We start from the raw sequence: 20339 nt of genomic DNA on the forward strand, positions 1-20339 counted from the left end.
TTAAAAAGGTGTATACATACTCAAAACATTTTCTTTTAACTTAAATAAATATAGATTTACCGTCCTTCAGAGGTAGGGTCAAGGCCTTTTGAGTACTGATCTTCTGATTGGTGTTCTATGGGTCTTTCTTGCATACATCATACCCGTAATGCATCAGGTATGATATTCTGTGCCAGCTTCTTTAAAGTGAGGCAAAAGCTTAAAAACATTACAAAGCAATCTCAGTGCAGAATTCTGATCACCGCCACCACCCCTGTCCTTGCCAGTGTTTTATGGTCGTACTCACATTTGATTAGAGGGCAGTATGTTTGATGGCTTTCCTTTATTAAATCTTTCCAAAGCATGAAACTTATTTTCTTATAAACAACAACTCCCTTTTTAAAAAACATTATTTCATTGGTTTATATGATATTTAGTTATATTAAAATAACAAGTGCATCTGTTAGAAATAGGTATGGCTGTATTGTAAACCAAAACTGACCGTTTAAATGTATACAACTTGACTGGTCATTTGTGCCATAGAAAGCACCTGGGAACTGACCAAAAGCAAACATAAACCTCTCCAGTCTTAATTTTCTTTAGGTACTAACATAGGTGAGAATGAAGTTGTCATGTTGTATGAGAACAGCACTTTTCTAACTTTTTGGTCTTAGGACTTCTTTACACTTCTAAACATTATTTGGAACCCTACTAGTAAGAGCTTTTTATTTATGTAGGTTTTATCTGTTACTATTTTTCTTTTAGAAGTCAAAACGGAACAATATAACAATATTAATCCATTTAAATAACAATAATAAACCCATTATGCATGTTAACATAAATACCTTTGTGTGTCCATCATTCTTTCAAGTGCAAAATGGTGTTCCACAAGAAAAGTGGCTTGTTGAGTTGGCAACTCAGTTGCCCAAGTCTTTTCCTTAAAATGACCATCTACTGTGATGTGTAGCAGCAAGAAGTGTTTTGTGTGTATTCCTCATTTTATCGTGTAGGTTCCTAAAAATACATGTACTTGAGAATTAAAATTTAATAAGACATGCACTGCTTCATCAAATACATCCTTAACTAAAACTGGTTTGTTCTTTAACTGCAAGGGTGTGGCATTGAAGAATCAAAAGCCTTGATTCATGTTAAGTGCTACCACTTTATCCATAAGTGTAAATGCCAGCACAGTGAAAAAGGCTGAGTGTTATTATGACTATAGTTTTGACTTCATCAGCCCTCCTCATAGTCTGAGAACTGCCTCCAGAGATCCACAGATCACACTTTGAGAACTGTTGTCCTAGATGGTCATCTACAAACAGTAAATGTCAGTGGTGCTATGGGCCTTAGTCTTGTACTTTTCAGAGGAAATGAAGAATGTTTGGTTAATCTGGAAATTCAGTGAGACTGGTTAACTGGAGTTTGTACTTCATGAAAAACTTCCATGAATTTTAGAATGGTCATTCCAGACTGAAATTTTCAATATTGATTCATTTGGAGTCTGGGAATTTTTATTTCAGCAGTATTTTCTAGACTGTTTTATTTTTTATACTGATTTTATTGATTGCTACTAATCTTAGGGATTATTTCTTTTAAGAATATTTTCCAGGTCTCCCAGGAATATTTTCAAGGCTTGATTTTATTGCAAAGTTATATTAAAGATGCACAATGCACTGTTAAAGTGACTTCCCTCATGTTTATACCTTGCACTGTCTTATCTCTACTTTGTATTATTGCTTTTCCATTGAAAACTGCTAAAATTATGCCTGAAAGTTTTTAGGGAGAGTGAAAAGTGCACAGGATTATTATTTGGGACAGCACTGGGGAGTAGAAAATTCTCTTTAAAAAGAACCTTGATTTAATATAATATCCTACCTCAACATGAAAAAGGTTATAGATGAAAAGCAAAAATTTTAAAAATGCAGGCTGTATATTGGATGAGTTATCATCCAAGGTGCTTTTTAAAATTATTAATATATAATTTATGGACTACCTAATTTTGGAGATTAATGGCTCTCTATTTAATTTTTAGAATATGCTTGAGTTGCTGGAAGAAATGCCAAATGGAGTTCCACCTGAAAAAGTAAAAAGTTATATCTATCAGCTAATCAAAGCTATTCACTGGTGCCATAAGAATGATATTGTTCATAGGGGTAAGTATAGAATTTTTGAAATAGAAAAGTTCAAATGTCAAAGTTAACAGTAAAATACTTCACATATTACTATCATAATATTTCCAAAGACACTGACATTCCATTTAAATTAAATTCATTTTGAAAGTACAGGATATGAGACCTTGTTTACCTTCTAAGTCTCCTTTTGTATCACAAAAAGGATGGACGGCAAATTTACTTGGATATTATGGTGAGATCTATGTGTTTGTATAACCGTATTTACTCTCAACTCTAGAAACACCTAATGTTATAAAGAACTCAACAGGCCCTAGCCGGTTTGGCTCAGTGCATAGAGCATCGGCCTGCAAAAAGGAGTCCTGGGTTCAATCCGGTCAAGGGAACGTACCTCGGTTGCAGGCTCCTCCCTACACCACCCCGCTCCCAATAGCATTGACAGTCATTGCTTATTCCCTTAGAGACTAAGATCTCCAATCTGTAACTTTACCTCCTAAGTTTCCTTACCTGTTACTGAAAACTGTCCATTGTTACAGGTCACATACATGACCAACCTGACATAAAGGCCATGATTATACTTTCATAAACTGTTTTATTTTATCCTTTATTGCCATGAATTGCACCGTCTTTAACTCTAAGCCATTTATTTTCTGATAATCTCTCTTGCATTCCAGAGTTTTACAGTCAGGGGACATAAACTGATACAATAATGAAGCTAAGAGATATTTGTCAGAAAATGTTGTTTTATATATATAATTCTTGTCTTTGAATTGTCAAATAAGTGAATACTACATTTTAATTTACCTATATAGAGACACAAGGATATCACTTCCAGTGTCTTTGGAAATATTATGATAGTCTCACTTTAAAGATACTTTGGGAAGAATGCCAAGTCCTATTATTTCTAGAAACAGTTAATATTTCTGTTGCATTTGACTTTCATAGTAGTTATTTTATCAAGGATGGCATGGATAGACCTCTTACATCTGGAAATCTAGTGTCTAGGGTAAAATAACAGTCTATACTTTAAGTTTGAGGCTATTAATAATGAACTGATTTGGCTGCCTTTCCATAGTGGTACAATGATTTGGTTAAGTGTATAGTGAATCAATGGTTGGGAATTAGCAATGGAAACCATGATTCTGAAATCTACAGATTTTATTTCTACCCCTCCCCTTTCTCCATTTTCACCTCTACCATATGGTAGATGATGGTTTCTCTAAAAATGCAATTGTGAGATGCCTTCCAAGGAAGATATTAATTTGCATTTTCTGTGTATTTCTACTCCTCAACTCTCACCACAGCCTCAAAAGATCCATGGAAAAAATGAGAAATCTTATTTTGACACATTCAATATAGCTTCATTCAGCATTAGAGATTTATAATTGTGAGCCACATAAAAAAGCTAAAGAGATATATAAATATAGAAACTACACAGAAAATCTTAACAGAATATGTATCTTATATGTATTTTTTCCTCTAGTAAATATAATGCTAGGTATTTGCTTTCAAAAAGTAAAAATAGTTCCTTAAAATGTATTGGCCTAGATTCAATCATTCTTAAATTCCTTTCAGAAATGCAATTAATGCCTTTAAGATTTAAGGGGAAAATATTTTTGAAATTGTGGTCTGCATGTTCCTCAAAAAGAAATTAATGGAACTTTTATGTAGCAGCACTGCTTTTCACAGGTTTCTATTCAAATCACATTGGATATTTCTAGTTAGGTGCTATTATAGTGTTCTATGGCATCAATCAGCAGTACATGGGACATTTTTAAATCATTGTTTTTTAATCTTGATGCTCCAGATATAAAGCCAGAAAATCTCTTAATCAGCCACAATGATGTTTTGAAGCTGTGCGACTTTGGTAAGTTGAAAAGAAATTGAGCCCTGTAAGTACAGTAGTTCTCCCTTATCTGCAGTTTCACTTTCTGTGGTTTCATTTGCACACAGTCAGCCGAGATCAGAAAATATTAAATGGAAAATTCTAGAAATAATGAATTCGTAAGTTTTAAATTGTGTGTCACCCTGAGTAGTGTGATGAAATCTCACACTTTCTGTTCTGTCTCTTCTGGGATTGAATCACACTATCTGTCTCAGTTATCAGATCGACTATCTCAGTACACCAGTACTTGTGTTCAAGTAACCCTTATTTTACTAATAATGGCCCCAAAGTGCAAGATAAGCTTCTTTTAAGTGAAAAAGTATGTATGTGTAGGAAAAAAACAGCAGATACAGAGTTTGGTGTTATCTGTGGTTTTAGGCATCCACAGGGGGAGGGGGTGTATGTCTTGGAATGTAGCCCCTGTGATAAGGGGGAGACTACTATACAAAATTGAGTTAATATAACACATAGGAAGTTTTCACAAGCATATTAAAAGTATTTTTTATGTTTTGACTTAAAGTAGCAGAGGAACATTTTATTTGGTCATATGTTGAAAAATTGATTGCAGGAAGAGTACTACTCTCTCTCTCTTTGCTCTACATAGTATTGTCTACTATTTAAAAAAATTCATCATGCAGTAGTTATTTCATTAGTATTCAAATGCATGCATGTGCATATATTCATAAGTCAGGCAGTTAATGACCCCTGAAAGAGTTTTCGAGGAAATACCCTCTGGTTTGAGTAGAATAAAAATTTTTTAAAAATATTTTAAATGTTGATAGAAATTGTTTTAGTCATAATCATAAACACTGAAAATGTGCCTGTGTAAATACACACATGTGTATGGTGTGAATGCAAATGTTATATATCTGTAAGATCAAAAGACAGTTTTAGAGCAGTTCTAGTCTCTTTAAATGTTCAGTGCATGAGATTAGTAATTAATGTGTAATACTCCAACTTCTAGTTGAGTGTATAATGAAGTTTTCAAGTTGTATTTTTTTCTAGTAGAAAATTCTATATTGTTTCCTGTGTATAAAACTCTGTATTAAAAATATAGGGTATTTAAGGCATGAATCACTTTTGTAAATTGTAGTTTTGTCTAATCCATATATTGAAAAATAACTTTCTAAAAATGTCATTTTTCAGATATTCAAATATAATCACATACAATATAAACCTCCACATATAAATGAGAAGTCATTTCTTTTTGTAAACAAAAGTTAGATTAGTACTTAGGAGATGGAGCACACAAGTGAGACATAGAAACATTCCAAGAAATCACTTTAGAATGACCAATTTTGTGCAGTGTAGCAATTGGAAGCATGTATAACTGTTTTTATCCAATGTTTTCAAAGATTTTGAATATTTTTAACCTGCTTCCCTGAAAAAAACATTTTATAGAACTTAATTTTCTTCATACTATATAACAAGGAATATTGCAGAGAAGAGTCCTGATGTATCCTAAACATCTTAAGATGTGCTTAGGAGAATAAAAAGAAAATACTGAATACTATATTTAAAAGATTTTGATCGTGGCTTTTTACTTCCTACCCATAATTGTGATAACCACCAAGTACTGAGACTTTGTGCAGCTCATAGACCCTTTACTGTGTATCCATGAACTACGGGGTTGGTGATCTTCTTAAACTCCACAGTTACTGAAATTTGTTAAGCAAGTTATAAAAGATGCCTGTAGAATCGTTAGTAATAAGAAAATAGTATCCCTAGTCTAGCATCATTTAAAGAAAAGACCATTTTAAGTGGTCCGGAAATTCAGCATGACAGCACTACTGTGCCCTGCGCATCCCCTATGAGGACTTCCTAATTGCTTTCCCTCCCAGAGCATGCAGCTCCTTTGTTGAACTGGAAGAACCCCATTTACAAAAATTTTGAATATTCCTTCAAAATATGTCTTACAAAGAAGTATTAATTAACTGAAGTTAGGGTTTTGTTTTCTGCTGTAGTTTTTATTTTTATTTTTTACTATTGCATTTAAGAAATACTATTTTCAACTTTTCAAAACTGATATACACCTTAATTTTTACCCCCAATTTTAATGTTCTGGTTCTCTATAGCTATTTTAAGAAATCCATATTACTTTTGGTGAGTTAGATGGGTAATTAACTTACCTGCTGGTTTATTTTGTGACCCTAAAACCTCTTGAAATGGCTTTGGGGGAAAATAGTAATAGAGTCTATAAGGTAATTAAGATACCTCTAATATGCTTCTTAGTCACATTAGGAGATAAAAATAATTTTGGCCTGCTTTGTTCCTGTCATTGCCAGCTGTTACTTGCTTCTGTAATGGTTGGAGGTGATCAGCAACAGTAGATATACAAATACCATGAATGGCCCACATTGCAGCATATGACTGCTGTGAAACGCTAGTTTAGCTTTGACTTCTGGCGTTTGTGGGGCTTCATTTTGTTCCTAAGGTTTGTATTTATTGGGAGAACTGTTTTAAAAATATGCTGTGGCCCTAGCTGGTTTGGCTCAGTGGATAGAGCGTCAGCCTGCGGACTGAAGGGTCCCGGGTTTGGTTCTGGTCAAGGACACATGCCCGGGTTGCAGGCTCGATCCCCAGTGTGGGGCATGCAGGAGGCAGCTGATCAATGATTCTCTCTCATCATTGGTGTTTCTATCTCTCTTTCCCTCTCCCTTCCTCTCTGAAATCAATTAAAAATATATTTAAAGAATAAAAAGAATTTTTTATACTTAAAAAATATGCTCTGAATGCATATTAAAACGTGATGATTTTGAAAACATGGATTCCTTAGGCAGAAGGGGAGACTGTTTTTTTTGTTTGTTTTTTAGTGAATACTTGTTTTTAATTGACATATGAACAGTGGACTAACCTTTTAAAATAATAAGGACGCTGTTAATAAACAGCCCATCAATACCAGTCATTATGTTCTTTTGATGTTCCTTTAAAATATTGCTAGCACTGAAATATTTTGCCAACATGTAATTATTATTTCTTTTTCAAAGTTACATCTTTGGGCTTTGTTATCTTTCAGGTTTTGCTCGGAATCTATCAGAAGGCAATAATGCTAATTATACAGAGTATGTGGCCACCAGGTGGTATCGGTCCCCAGAACTCTTACTTGGGTGAGCTATCTTCCCCAAATAGAATGACATCTGCATATCTGCTGTTCCTGTATCATTAGCTCTGAGTTCATATATGGAAAATAACATCAGTTAATTAAATACCAGTTACCTATTCCACTGTAACAAACCACCCCAAAACTTAATGGCATAAAACAAAATACCATTTTATTTGCTCTCGATTCTGAGTGCCAGTGACTTGGGGGAGTCAGCAATTTGAGTTCGGCTGGATGGTTCTTCTGCTGGTCTCAACTGGAGTTGCTAATGTCACTATAGTCAGTCTGTGACAGGTCATCTGGAGGCTGGTTGGTTTATGGGGCCACAGCTGGGACAGACCATCTCTGTCCCATGGGGACTCATTCTCTAGTAGGCTAGTCCAAGTTTCTGTGTGTGATAACAGAACTCCCTGCAGCATTAGGGCAAGCCCCAAACCAGAAGTTGTTTTCAAGCCTCTGTTTGCATGGCTTTTTCCTCATTGGCCAAAGCACATTACATGGCCAAGTCCTGATTCAAAGGATGGAGGAATAAACTACAGTTCTTGATGGGATGAGTGGCAGGGTCACATTACAAAGTGAGAGATGTACAGAAATGGGGGGAATTATTGCCACCATCTTTGTTAATAATCTTGCACATTAAGAATGTGGATGTCCACAGAGGTTGTTTTTGTCTGTTTCTTCTATGTACCTCTGTTTGGACTCACTGGGATGCGTAGTCCATTTTCTTTGAGAGAGATTATAATTTGGATTTACCAGTGTGCCACAAGAATTTTTAAAACATGCAATACCTGATTATTTAATCAGAGGCACTGACCCTTAGATCAGGCGTCCTCAAACTACTGCCCGTGGGGCACATGCGGGTGTTTTTGCCATTTTGTTTTTTTACTTCAAAATAAGATATGTGCAGTGTGCATAGGAATTTGTTCTTAGGTTTTTTTTAAACTATAGTCCGGCCCTCCAACAGTCTGAGGGACAGTGAACTGGCCCCCTGTTTAAAAAGTTTGAGGACCCCTGCCTTAGATTGTCAAATTGAAAAAATGACAACAGCCAACATAGTAGCCACCTACTGTTAATGCTCAGTCTTGAACCTTAAATATATAGGTCATATAATAGAGTTGCTTCTCATTGGTCACGTCATATAATAATCTTGTGTCTGGTTCATCTTTGGTACCATAAATACTTATATACAAGTATAAGTACCTGTTTTTTTAAAAAGTCACTTTGGAGCAAAATTAGTAGCTAATTATTTTTATTTTTTGTAAATAAATCAAAATGATACCTATTTTTGTCAGATTGGCCAAAAATCTATTTTTGGTGTGCTGCAGAATTTTATTAGTTATGTGTGCCATGAGATGAAAAAGGTTGAAATTCACTGACCTAGAACAAATTTTTGGGAGCATTTCATTCCCCAAGTGAGGTGTTATCATGCATGTGCACTGTATTAAGGTTTATTAAGCTATTCATGTTCAAAATACATCCAGATGTGAATAGAGTTCAACTTACTGTATGCTATCTAAATTATTATTAAACTGATGATTTTATTAGCATAGATTTATTCACTTGTGTTTTGAATTTTTACTTGGATATACACAATTCCTTTTTTAGCCTCCCTTTTATCCACATGGCACTTTTTAATTCCTTAAATACATAAGTGTGTTTTAAATCATGAATCTGTTTAAAATAACTTGGAAATTATTAAAATGTATTTCTTCAGTTGCCAGGATAATCTCTCCCTTTGCTTTTCAGAGCTCCGTATGGAAAATCCGTTGATATGTGGTCAGTGGGCTGTATTCTTGGGGAGCTTAGTGATGGACAACCTTTATTTCCCGGAGAAAGTGAAATTGACCAGCTCTTTACCATTCAGAAGGTGCTAGGACCACTTCCATCTGAGCAGATGAAGCTCTTCTATAGTAATCCTCGTTTCCATGGGCTCCGGGTAAGCGGCTTTGCGAAAACTCAAAATGGAACTAGTTCAGCAATATCTAAATCATTGTTCATTACACAATGGGATGCTTAGCTATTCTCTTTCTCATTACAATGCTTATAAACCCCACTATAATATTTTATTTTTGAATCTTATATAGTATTGGTTAATTTTAAAAAGTGGCCTGAATTTGAAAGTGGGAGCTGCTTATGTTTTTCCTAATTGGTATGTACCAATTTTTCAAAGTCTTTTCTAGTTTGGGTATTATTATATTCTAAACTTTGGTTATCTCAGAATGTTTGTTTATCCAAAATATTAAGCATACCCAAAAGATAGAGAAAAATGTACAAATGGCTGTTGCTTATTTGAGCAAACATATTTGTAGTGATTTGAGGAAGCCTATGAATACTTAACATTCTTCAGATTTAAAGATGCTGTTCTTGTGGCTATTTCTGTTGACAGTGAAACATTGTCTTCTTTTCAAACTAGTGTATTGTCTTGGGCAGCCTTTTTGAGACTTGCTAATGTGTAAAACTTTTCAGAAAATATACTAAAAAGGGTCTTAAAACATAAATTTTCCCTAAATGAGGGACAACCCGCCTGCAGAAGCACCTTATGGAAGTGGCCAGTTCTAGGCTGCTTCTCTCTTACCGAAGTTACATTTTTTAGTTGTCGACTACCCTGTTTGGGCCTGCATGCCAATTGGTGGTGGCCGTTGTGGGAACTATAAAATAAGCTCATCACCACTCTCTCTCTTAAATGCATAATTCTCAAACCATGTTTTCTTGACATTTGCAAAGCACTTTGTTTCTTCCTTTGAGTTTCTGGACCTCAGTTCATTTCACTTTGAAGAGCACCCCTCTTCACACATGGGTGTCCAACACAGCACCCACTCCGACTGCGAAAGAAAGGGGTAAACAGAAGTGCATAGTTTCTCATCTCCTTCCTGTTTTTTTCTCTCTCTTTCACATCGTTGTTCCATCCAGCAAGTTTCTCCTTTCTCCTTGCATTTTTTGTTTTTATAAGCCAAAAATTAGCCAAATTATGACCATAAATTAGGATGCACAGAGTTCAACAGTTGTTAAACATTTGTCATACTAGCAGTTGTTAAACATTTGTCATACTAGATGCTAACAATATGACAATGGGTAGGACTCACCCTCAATCTAGCAGAAATGAAAATCTGTTCAGACATAGAGTTACTCATAATGCATGAATTCCTGTTTGGCTGAGAATACATCCAAGCTCCTTCCCATAGCCTATGACACCTTGCCTGCTCCAGGCCCTTCTAGCTTCCTGACCTCAGCTCATACTGGTCTCTATTCCCTTCCCTCCAAACTGTCACCACACTTGCCTTTCTTTTTCTTTGACTTTCATAAACGTTCCAAGGTTTTTCCAACCTCCTGGACTTGAGACTTGCGCCTCCTTCCAGTAAAGGCACTTCCCTTCCCTTGTGTGACCCCTTCTCACTTTGCCACCTCCTTTCTGTTACCTTCCATAGCACCCTTTTTTCCCATCATAGCACTTCTCATGATATGTATTATTTGTATTTGTTTACTTGTTACTTATTAATTGTCTAGTTCTGAACCACTTAGACTATAAGCTCCCCAAGGGCAGAAACCATGTTTTATCGCTGTTTCCAACCTCTAACACAGAGCCCAGCACGTTTAGTGGGACTCTGAGTATTTGAATGAGCGCCTGAACCAATCTGTGCTGTCAGCGCTCAAGTTCAACTTCTCTCCATCTCGAATGCTGCTTTCGCTCTTGCACCTTTTACCTGAACTATTGGCAGCTGCTCCCAAACTGATTGCTCCAACCTTCTCTCTTCACTTCAATCTTTTCACATTGCCTTTAGAAATGTTACCCTGAGGGAAAAAAGGGAAGGGGTATCTGGTAGTATAAGATAGACCTCATGAGCAATATAGTCACTAAGATACCAGTATAGTCTTTTATCACAGTAAGCCACGTATCTCTGTCTCTGGGCTAATAATTAATGCTCTGACAACATCCAAAGGAACCTTTGTACCTCTCTGAAGAGAAGTACCTAGGTTTGGGAAGATGTGGGTTTGGACTGTAGACTTGGGGGCAAACTAGTTCTACTTCTTTTTTATGGTGTGACTTGCCTCAAACAAGTTATTTGAACTTTCTGGTCATCACCTTTCTCATTTCTAAAATAAGAAGAATGATCATTGCTAAAATGCCTCATGTAGCATCACTTTCCTCAGAAATCAGTGTTAGGTTGTTGCCTTAGTGTCTGAGTTAATTCAGCTCATGCCATTTCTTCTACTTCCTCTGTGTAGAAGATGCTGTCCTACTTTTCTCCATCCTCACATTTTTCTTATCTTTTAAAACCTGGCTCAAATATTAGCTATGAGTTCTTTCTTCTACAGCTTCACACCACCTGGGTCTCTACTTTCTATGAGCTCCATGAAATTTACAGCTGCACAGTTCACTTATAATTGCTTTCCCACCTGACTGAGTAGTGCTTGAGTGCAAGGTTTAGGTCTTACTCATATTCTCTCTCTCCTGCCCTATCTGGCACAGTGTGGGGATGAGGTCATAATCACTCCTAAACGCTTTGTTTGTTTTCCCACATAACCATTCCTCCCATTCACTCATTTCGCATGTAGGGATTTCAGTACTTCAAAATGTTCTTATGTTGGTATAAAAGAAATATATATTAAAGGCAAAGTAGCCCTCCCATTGGGAGGGAGTTCATGGAATTGGGTTCTAATACTTTACCATCCACTTAGATATTGTGAAATGTGAGGGAAGGACAGAACATCTAAATAAACTTGACCTCTTCCCCTCATTTTATTTAAAAATGCATTTGTTAACTTAGGAGCCAGTGTGCCTTCTATTCCAACTTACATACAGGAAGGGATTGAAAACAGGTCATTTAAAAAGTATATAAAAGCAATAATACAATGTGTGTCTTAATTTACCATGTCTACTTCTGTGGCCTTTCAGGAGCTGGCTTCTTTGTCTTTTTCCTCTTTTTTTTTTTTACTTATCTAATTTTCAGGAGTAAATGACATCTTGTGAAAGAGAAGACTTGTCTCTATAAGCAGAGAAATTCTGTATTAACTGTATTTAACTGAATTCTCTATATAAGCAGACAATACTGTATAAAAACAGTTTCAAATATTTATATTTTGGTTTGTTTTGCATGCTTCAGTATTGTCAGACGAGATTTAGTATCATTTTTCACCTGTGAGTTTTCCTGTTATTTAATACCCAGTTCTATTAATCCATACCTCAGATACATAGATACCAAAAGTAATATGCATATGAGATCAATTTGACTTGGATTGGCACTAGGGCAAGGACTTCTGTTCGGCTGCTACCTTCTCCATCAATGACAGTACATGCACAGGTATACCCTTCCTCCTGTGCTAACACCCTGTCATGTTGTTCTTCCAGTTTCCAGCTGTTAACCATCCTCAGTCATTGGAGAGAAGATATCTTGGAATTTTAAACAGTGTTTTACTTGACTTAATGAAGGTGGGACAAGTTGATGTTGTCTGTATGAAATGTCTTTTGGTTTGTGGATTCTCTTGTGTCTTAAGTGTGACCATAGCCTGATTTTACGAATTAAATGTTTTGTTAATAGATGTATAATGGTGAATAATAGGGACTATATCATGTTAAAAGACATGGAAATTATTTTAAATGGCAGAAGTATCTGGTATTATCACATTTCATCTAAACAGGACTGTGAGATACTTAAATTATATTCCTAAAATGGACAATAAAGACAATCTAAAGATAAATAATAAGAAATAATTAAATTTATTCAGCACTCAAGAGCTGCTCAAGTTTAAGGTGTGGGTTTTTTTTCAAGCATACAGTTTTAAAACAAATCTTAAAATGAATGTTGAAAGAAAAGAGCTTCTAACATTTTTACATGATATATAAGGCCTCTCATAAGATTATTTTACTAGATTATTTTAACTAATTCTGCTCATTTTCTAACTTGGCCTCTTCGCTCCCAGCCTTGGCTCTCTCTGGCTCTTTTTGACACAGATAATTGATAGTACTGCTTCTACTGGGCCTGAGTGTTCTTCCCTTTGCTAGTGCCCCTGTCCAGGAGGTCTTCCTGCTCTGGACTACTGAAAACATTCTCACGGTTTTTATTCAGGGTTTTCTTCCCCAGTAGACAAAGTCAGCCCCTTGAGTGAGAACTATTTTTTTTCACACTTCTCCAGCTTTCATTAAAGCCAGTCAGTGCATAAGCAAGTGCTGGTGTTTTTAAAGTAGACCTTTAAAAAACAGTTGTTAATGGATCAGGTTTTTTATATGCCCATTCAGACAACCATCAAAATCAGAGGTGGTTACACTGTGCACAGAGCCTTCAAAAGGCATACTTAGCACAGTTGGAAATTGCTGAGCAGTGCTCTCAGAACTTTGCTGTGCTTTAAACTATGTTAATCTGTGTGCCAAGGAACACTGTAAATAGGCGTGGGGCATAGGGGGGAGGGGCGTGGCCTTTGAGAAAGGCCACATACCATATTCATTAACCTATAAAGGCTTTCAGAAATCCCACAGCAAAGAAGCATTTCTGTCTCACCCAACATTTCCCAAATTTAAATACTGAATATATTTTTTAAAATAAAACTCCATAGCACTAGTGTTCTTCTGAACATAGATTGAGAGATGCTGTTAAAAAAAAGAACCCTCAAGGCTCTTTCAGGTTAATTAGGCATAAATTATCTCTTAAATCAGTTGGGTTTTGTCAATATGTTCTTTCATGCAATCAATATTTACTTATCAGGGTCTTAATTATTTGGTAACTTTAAAAATCCTATATAATAAAAGCCCAATATGCAAATCAACCAAATGGTGGAATGACCCGTGGGAACGACCGGTCACTATGACATGCACTGACCACCAGGGGGCAGACGCTCAATGCAGGAGCTGCTCCCAGCCCTCAGGCCCCAGGCCAGCCAAGGCGGGTGCCAGAGGGGGGGGACCCTTAACCCTTTGCACTCACTTGCTTTTTTCTCAATTCCTTTATTCTAATGTTAACCGTGTCAAGTCACACTCGACATCCAAGTGCAAAAGGTTAATCGCCTGGCCAGTTGCCCCGCAGAGGGAGACTACCGGCAATGGGGGTGGGGCAGTGAGCGGGTGGCACCAGGCCAGCCAAGGCAGGGGCCAGCGGCCCCCCCCCCCATCACCCTGCTAATAGCCCCACAAATCGGCCCTGATCGCAGGCCAGGCCTAGGGACCCTACCCATGCATGAATTTCATACATTAGGCCTCTAGTATAAATATAATAAAGTAGAAGAGCTGAATTAAATGTGATTTCATGTTTTCTGCCTTTTTCTTTTTATAGTTAAAAATAATTGAACTTTCCCTGTTAAATCATTACCAAATATAAGCATCAATGATTACCTGAATCTGCGTTTATACCAGTTTGGAAGTTAAACAACCTAATATCTATTTATTTAATATATTTACCTTTGAGTTTTCTGAATATTAAAGAACCATTTTATTAAAATATATATTCATAAGGTATATAAATTATGTGTATATCTCAGTTAATTTTTGTAACATAAATATCTGTGTAACCCAACCCAAATTGAGATATAGAAAATTATTAACATCCCAGAAGCCTCCTAATGACCACCTCTCAGACTGTACACTTCATCCTCACTACTCCTGGAAACCATGATTTTGATTTCTATTACCAAAGATATTGCCTTATTATTGAATATCAATATAAATATAATTATTCCTTTTGTCTTTTAGTTATTTTTAGAATGAATTTGAAAAATAAATAGTACCATTTACCTTTTCATGAAGAAATGTATTCTCTATGCCATTTCCCTAAAGCAGATTTGATACTTTTATCTACACTAATAAAAGAGAAAGATGCAAATTGACCATACCTTCACGACACCCACCAGCCAGTCAGGAGTGAGTATGCAAATTAACCCAACAAAGATAGCAGGTTAATTTGCATACGCAGGCGTTCTGCACCGCCCCAGCCACTCCGGGCCTCTGGGCAGCGTGGGAAGGCGGAAAAGCGGCCCCTGGGCCGGAGCAAAGGCAGAAAGGCATCTCTGGGCCAGGGGAAGGAAGGCCCATTCTCGCATGAATCTTCATGCATTGGGCCTCTAGTCCATTTATAAGTACCTAAAATGGCCATCTCATTCTGCATCTGTTTATACATGTCAGCCATTTTAGTGGGAATAAAAGTCTCCAGAATTAACCCAAGCCCCTAATAACTTAAAGGAAACTATAATAATTATGAGTTCTATTTTAGTTTTTTTAAAAAATTATGCTGTTTTATTCTTTTCTCATAATGACCTCATCCTTCCAAGTAATTTGAAAATTAACAGCTATATTCATAAACATAAAAATAGTTCTTTGCATGTATGTGTAGTAATTTCTATGGTTGCTAATTTTAAATTAAAATAGCACCTTAATGCTAGTAGATATTTGGCTTCTGAAAGTTCACGTGTACTTCTAATTTAAAATACTACTCAGAGGCTGACTTTCCTTTGTTTTAACTAGTGTCATTGCAGTTGAAACCATTTTGATGTTAACTGTTTTAAATGCCAGTGAGAAATCATTTTATATACCTCCACAGTTTTTGTTATCTAATAAGGAAGAAGAAAGATTTGAGATAATTTTAGAGTTGTATCTGAGTCAACATGAATATAAATCCATTTGCATGTAAACAGTGGCTTAGGTTTCCAGATTCTGACCCAAAGTGAACGTGTTAGTATATGAAAGGATCACATTTCAAATTTTCTATGATACTAAGTTGAAAGTGGTTGTCTAAAATTGAATTCTGGCTTATTGGGAGCAAATCTAGGTTTACTATCAATGTTCAACAGTGGATCACAAAGGGATTACTCTTGGTTAAACCAATGAAAGTGATCTAGAGATGGATTTGGAAACATTGGAATTTTACCCTTCCTCTCTCTGAAGGAGAATCCCTGTCACTCAAAGTGAAAAGTTAAGTGTGCTCTATTGAGTTGTGTTAGGTTATGTAGGTTGTGTTTCTTTTTTAATTTTTTAATTTTTTTCTTTATTTATTAAGGTATTACATATGTGTCCTTATTCCCCGAATGCCCCCCACCCCACTCCTGTTCATGCCCTCACCTCCCTGGTGTCTGTGTCCATTGGTTCTTTATGTATTTAATTCATCAATAAAACCAATTAGTTTTAATCATGAGTCACCTTTTGAAATCTTGTCCAATTACTAATAAGATAAATATTATGAGAAGAAAATATTTTAGTTGTGAAAGAATATAATCTGTGCAATGTAAAAGGGTTAGTACTTTAATGAATAAAGAACACTTAGAAATAAATTAGAATAGATACACAGATAGAAAAATAAGAATAGAAGGAAGATAAGTAACCAGTGAACAAAAATATTCAACCTCACTAGTCATCAAAGATATGAATTAAAACAACTATGAGATGCCATTTTTAAAATATATAATTTACAAGCACTAAAAAGGATGATAATGCCTGTTGTTGATGAGGGTGCCAGGAAATTGGTAGACTCAATTGCTGAGAGGAGTATAATTTGAGACAAACTTCCTAGGGGGTAATTTGGCAACAAAGAAATAATCTTTAAAAGTTAGCATACCTACTAGTTCCATCTCTAGGAGTTTATCCTGTGAAAGGGATCGTGGATGTATGCAAAGATTTCAGGTGTTCACCACTGTATTAATTATAATAGTGAAAAGTGACAGCCATTTAAATGTCCAACAGTAGGAGATTGGTTAAATAAATCATGGTATATCTATACCACAAACTTCTATATAGGAAAACATGTTGTAAAGTGTTTTGTTGCAACATTGTTCATAATAATAAAAGAAGGGAAACAACCAGAATGTTTATTATTAGGGAATTGCTAAAAACAACCTAAGGTACATCCATAGAGTTACAACTCTTTACTGATATGAAATGATCTCAGAAGATCTAATGTCCAGTGAAAGAAAGCTAAGAGCAGACCATTGTGTGTATGCTACTATATGGGTAAATAAAAGGAGCAGATAAAGATATGTACAGAGCAGATGGAGATACCTACAGATGCACAAGAAACTGGTAGCATGGGCTGCCTCCAGAGAGAGGGACAGGAGAAAGATGAAGAATGTGTATTCTTTCATATAACTATATACTTATTCCAAAAGTATTTAAAACGTTATAATGATGGTATAAATAATGTTTTTGATTAATAAGTGAGAAGTACAGGATACAAAACTTAAGTGTGTAATGTGAGCCAGATTTTGTAAAAGAAAATATTATATGTGATATTCAAAAAGGGGCTGAAAGGGTATATCCCCAGAGGGCAGCAATGGTAAGATTGTGGGTGATTTACATAGTCCTTTAAAATTTTGGGGGGCACTAAACTGTATTTGCTAGATATTCTGAAATGACCATGCATTTCTTCTATAAGAAAATAAGGTTTTTAAGACAGTTTAAAGTTGATGTTGTAATGTTCTTTCCAATCCTAACTTTATTTCCTAAGAATTTACTGAAGTTGGACCCAGCTGAAAGATACTTGACAGAACAGTGTTTGAATCACCCTGCGTTTCAAACCCAGAGACTGTTGGATCGTTCCCCTTCAAGGTCAGCAAAAAGAAAACCTTACCACGTGGAAAGCAGCACTTTGTCTAATAGGTAAATATTCCCTTTTAAGGAAATACAGATGCAGTGTTGGTCTTACAAGTAGGTGGAGGAGGTGGGTGCTTAAATGATGCAATTAGAGAAAAGAAGGAAAGCCCTCTTTATTCAAAAATATCTTCCTTATGCTTATTGCATGATTCAGAACCACAATTTAATAGTCATGTAGGTCTTAAAGACTTGCTTATCTTTAACAAGTATATTATGGAAACGTATGCATTTCCTGGGAAAGATAGCATGAGTTAGCAACTAAGGATGGTTCTAGCCTCATGAGCTAGAAGATTCTGTATAAATGAGACCCAGGGAGTGATACCTGGGGAAGAAGGGTAGGTTAGAGCAAGAGGATTTATGGAGAGAGAAGAGGATACTAAACCCAGATGGGTGGGAAGGTACCGAGGACAATCTTTGCAACTGAACCCAGTAGGTCTGGCTCTATAGAAGGGTTTTGTGTTTTTGTTGCTCTTGACTTTTAACTATTGACTTGAGAGTTATTTTTCATAAGAATAAGAATATTGAAATAGTAAAGTCAGTTTGGAAGATAGTGATTTTTAAAATTGGTGTTTTTTAAAATGGTATTTTTCAGCATGATCTTTTTTTAAAAAAACACCTCTATTTCTGGGGTGGGGAAACTCACAGGGGATTAGGCCATGCAATCAGCTTCTCTCTCCAGAACAGCTATTCCCTGATTCTGTTGGCTGCATTTACAGGAGGGCAGTGTGCTTGTCACTCTCTATTTTCCTTCCTCTCCCAAGATGCTGGCCTTGTCATCCAGTGTTGCTTAGACCATAGGTGATAGGAACTATTTTCTCTCATCTAACTATATCAGTGCTGGCGAACCTATGACACGCGTGTCAGCACTGACACGCGTAGCCATTTCTGATGACACGCGGCCGCATGCCGAGGATGAAACATTTGCTGCTCCTGAGGATGAAACATTTGCAACTAGAGTCTTGGAGTTAGTTTTTTTCCTTAAAGTGACACACTACCCGAGTTATGCTCAATTTTTTGGCGAAGTTTGACACACCAAGCTCAAAAGGTTGCCCATCACTGATCTATATATAAAAGCCTAAGTGACCAGCCGACCAGCTGACCAGCTAATCAGCTGGTAGAATTGGCCGGATTCATGCACCGTGGGGTCCCTCAGCCTGGCCTGTTGGGATCAGACAAAGATTACGAGAGGGCACAGGCCAGGCTGAGGGACCCCAGCAATGCACGAATTCATGCACTGGGCCTCTAGTCTACTATAAGAAGAGAAATAGAAAATAATAATTCTTAATATGAAATTTTTTTAATATAAGTTTCTCTTATTTCCCCCCAATTTTTTCTCCATGTTCTTAATCTAATGGAATTTTGAAAGCTCAACACCTGGTACTTTTTATATCTGTGAGTGCATCCATAAATTGTCAATAACCATTTTGCCGTGTATTTTCTCTGCTTAATTGCAATGGTGTGACTGTTTTTAATTTTTGTTTTGGGGGTTGTCTTTTTTACAGCTGTTTACTATCTTTAAAATGATTGTTTTTAGTATTGTTTCCCTCACATCTTATAAACCATTCTTACTTATTTTTTGTTTGTTTGTTTGAAGGCCTGGGAGCAGGTTCAAATTCTGTTCAAATTCACGTGTAGTTTTGTGCTCCACATTGAGAGCAGTGTTTCCAAGATTTTCAAAACTCTAGCAGCCATCTTCACTTTTCTCTGTTCTTTGCTGGCTAGAGCTTTGGACTTTTCACAGTGTCTGCATGTGTTATCCCTGCTATTACTCTTTCTAGGCCTGAAGGAGAAAGGGGAGGAAATAGAGTTATGGGAGCCCAGGGGAGCTGGACAGAAGGAACTGTCCTGTGGGCACTGTAATCTAGAGGGTGCTGATGTCTGGAAAAACAGGGAAGACAGCCCCCAGCCTCTTGCACTGCTAAGCCCAGCAGGGAGTTAGAGGGCAATGGAGCCTGGGTGATGCAGTCTACAGCACTGGATTCCTGAGACCCAGGATGGGGCAAAGAGGAGTAGAGTGGATTGGGGGTTGGGCAAATGGAAAAATAACCAACATACTCAGTCATATGTGTTTATAGGTGAGATTGTCTGTCATCATTGGGGTTTTGAAAAATTGCTAAGATATTCTAGTTACCAAGATAACTAACAACTCTGGGGGGCTGTCCCTTATTGACCTAGGTAGACTCTGTTGACATCATTTAATGGAAAGTGAAACTTTTCTCTTTTTTAAAATATTTTTAATTGATTTCAGAGAGGAAGGGAGAGAGAGAGAGAGAGAGAGAGAGAGAGAGAGAGAAATATCAATGATGAGGGAGAATGATTGATTGACTGCCTCCTACACACCCCACACTGGGGATGGAGCTCACAACCCAGACATGTGGCCTGACATGACCAGGAATCGAACAGTGACCTTCTGGTTCATAGTTCGATGCTCAACCACTGAGCCATACCGGCCAGGCTAAACTTTCCTTTTTGTGTAACTTCTTTCTAGATCTGTGATTTGCCATTTAGTTAGCCTGTAGATAAGTGACTTTACTTAGTGCTGCAATTCTTATGACCCAACTGTGAGAGATTAGTGAGTGTGCGTTTAGGAGATGGGGCCTTGCACACTAGTACAGGCTTGCTTGATATCCGATACTTTTTAACCTTTTGCACTCGGATGTCGAGCGTGACTCGACATGGTTA

At 36.6% G+C, this 20339-nt stretch overlaps 1 protein-coding gene across 2 annotated transcripts in view; it reads left to right on the forward strand.

Moving 5' to 3' along the window:
• CDKL5 (cyclin dependent kinase like 5) overlaps window positions 1–20339 on the forward strand; it is a gene marked incomplete at its 3' end in the record, with an annotated part of 159246 nt that overhangs the window by 111884 nt on the left and 27023 nt on the right. For both annotated transcript variants that reach the window (XM_079764376.1, XM_079764375.1), the window contains 6 exons: window positions 2012–2132; window positions 3916–3975; window positions 7010–7100; window positions 8840–9029; window positions 12441–12521; window positions 17512–17663. In XM_079764376.1, the coding sequence (XP_079620502.1) occupies window positions 2012–2132; window positions 3916–3975; window positions 7010–7100; window positions 8840–9029; window positions 12441–12521; window positions 17512–17663 (695 nt within the window). The remainder of the gene's footprint in view (window positions 1–2011; window positions 2133–3915; window positions 3976–7009; window positions 7101–8839; window positions 9030–12440; window positions 12522–17511; window positions 17664–20339) is intronic.

This window comes from Cnephaeus nilssonii, assembly GCF_951640355.1.
Source record: "Cnephaeus nilssonii genome assembly, chromosome: X".
Taxonomy (NCBI): domain Eukaryota; kingdom Metazoa; phylum Chordata; class Mammalia; order Chiroptera; family Vespertilionidae; genus Cnephaeus; species Cnephaeus nilssonii.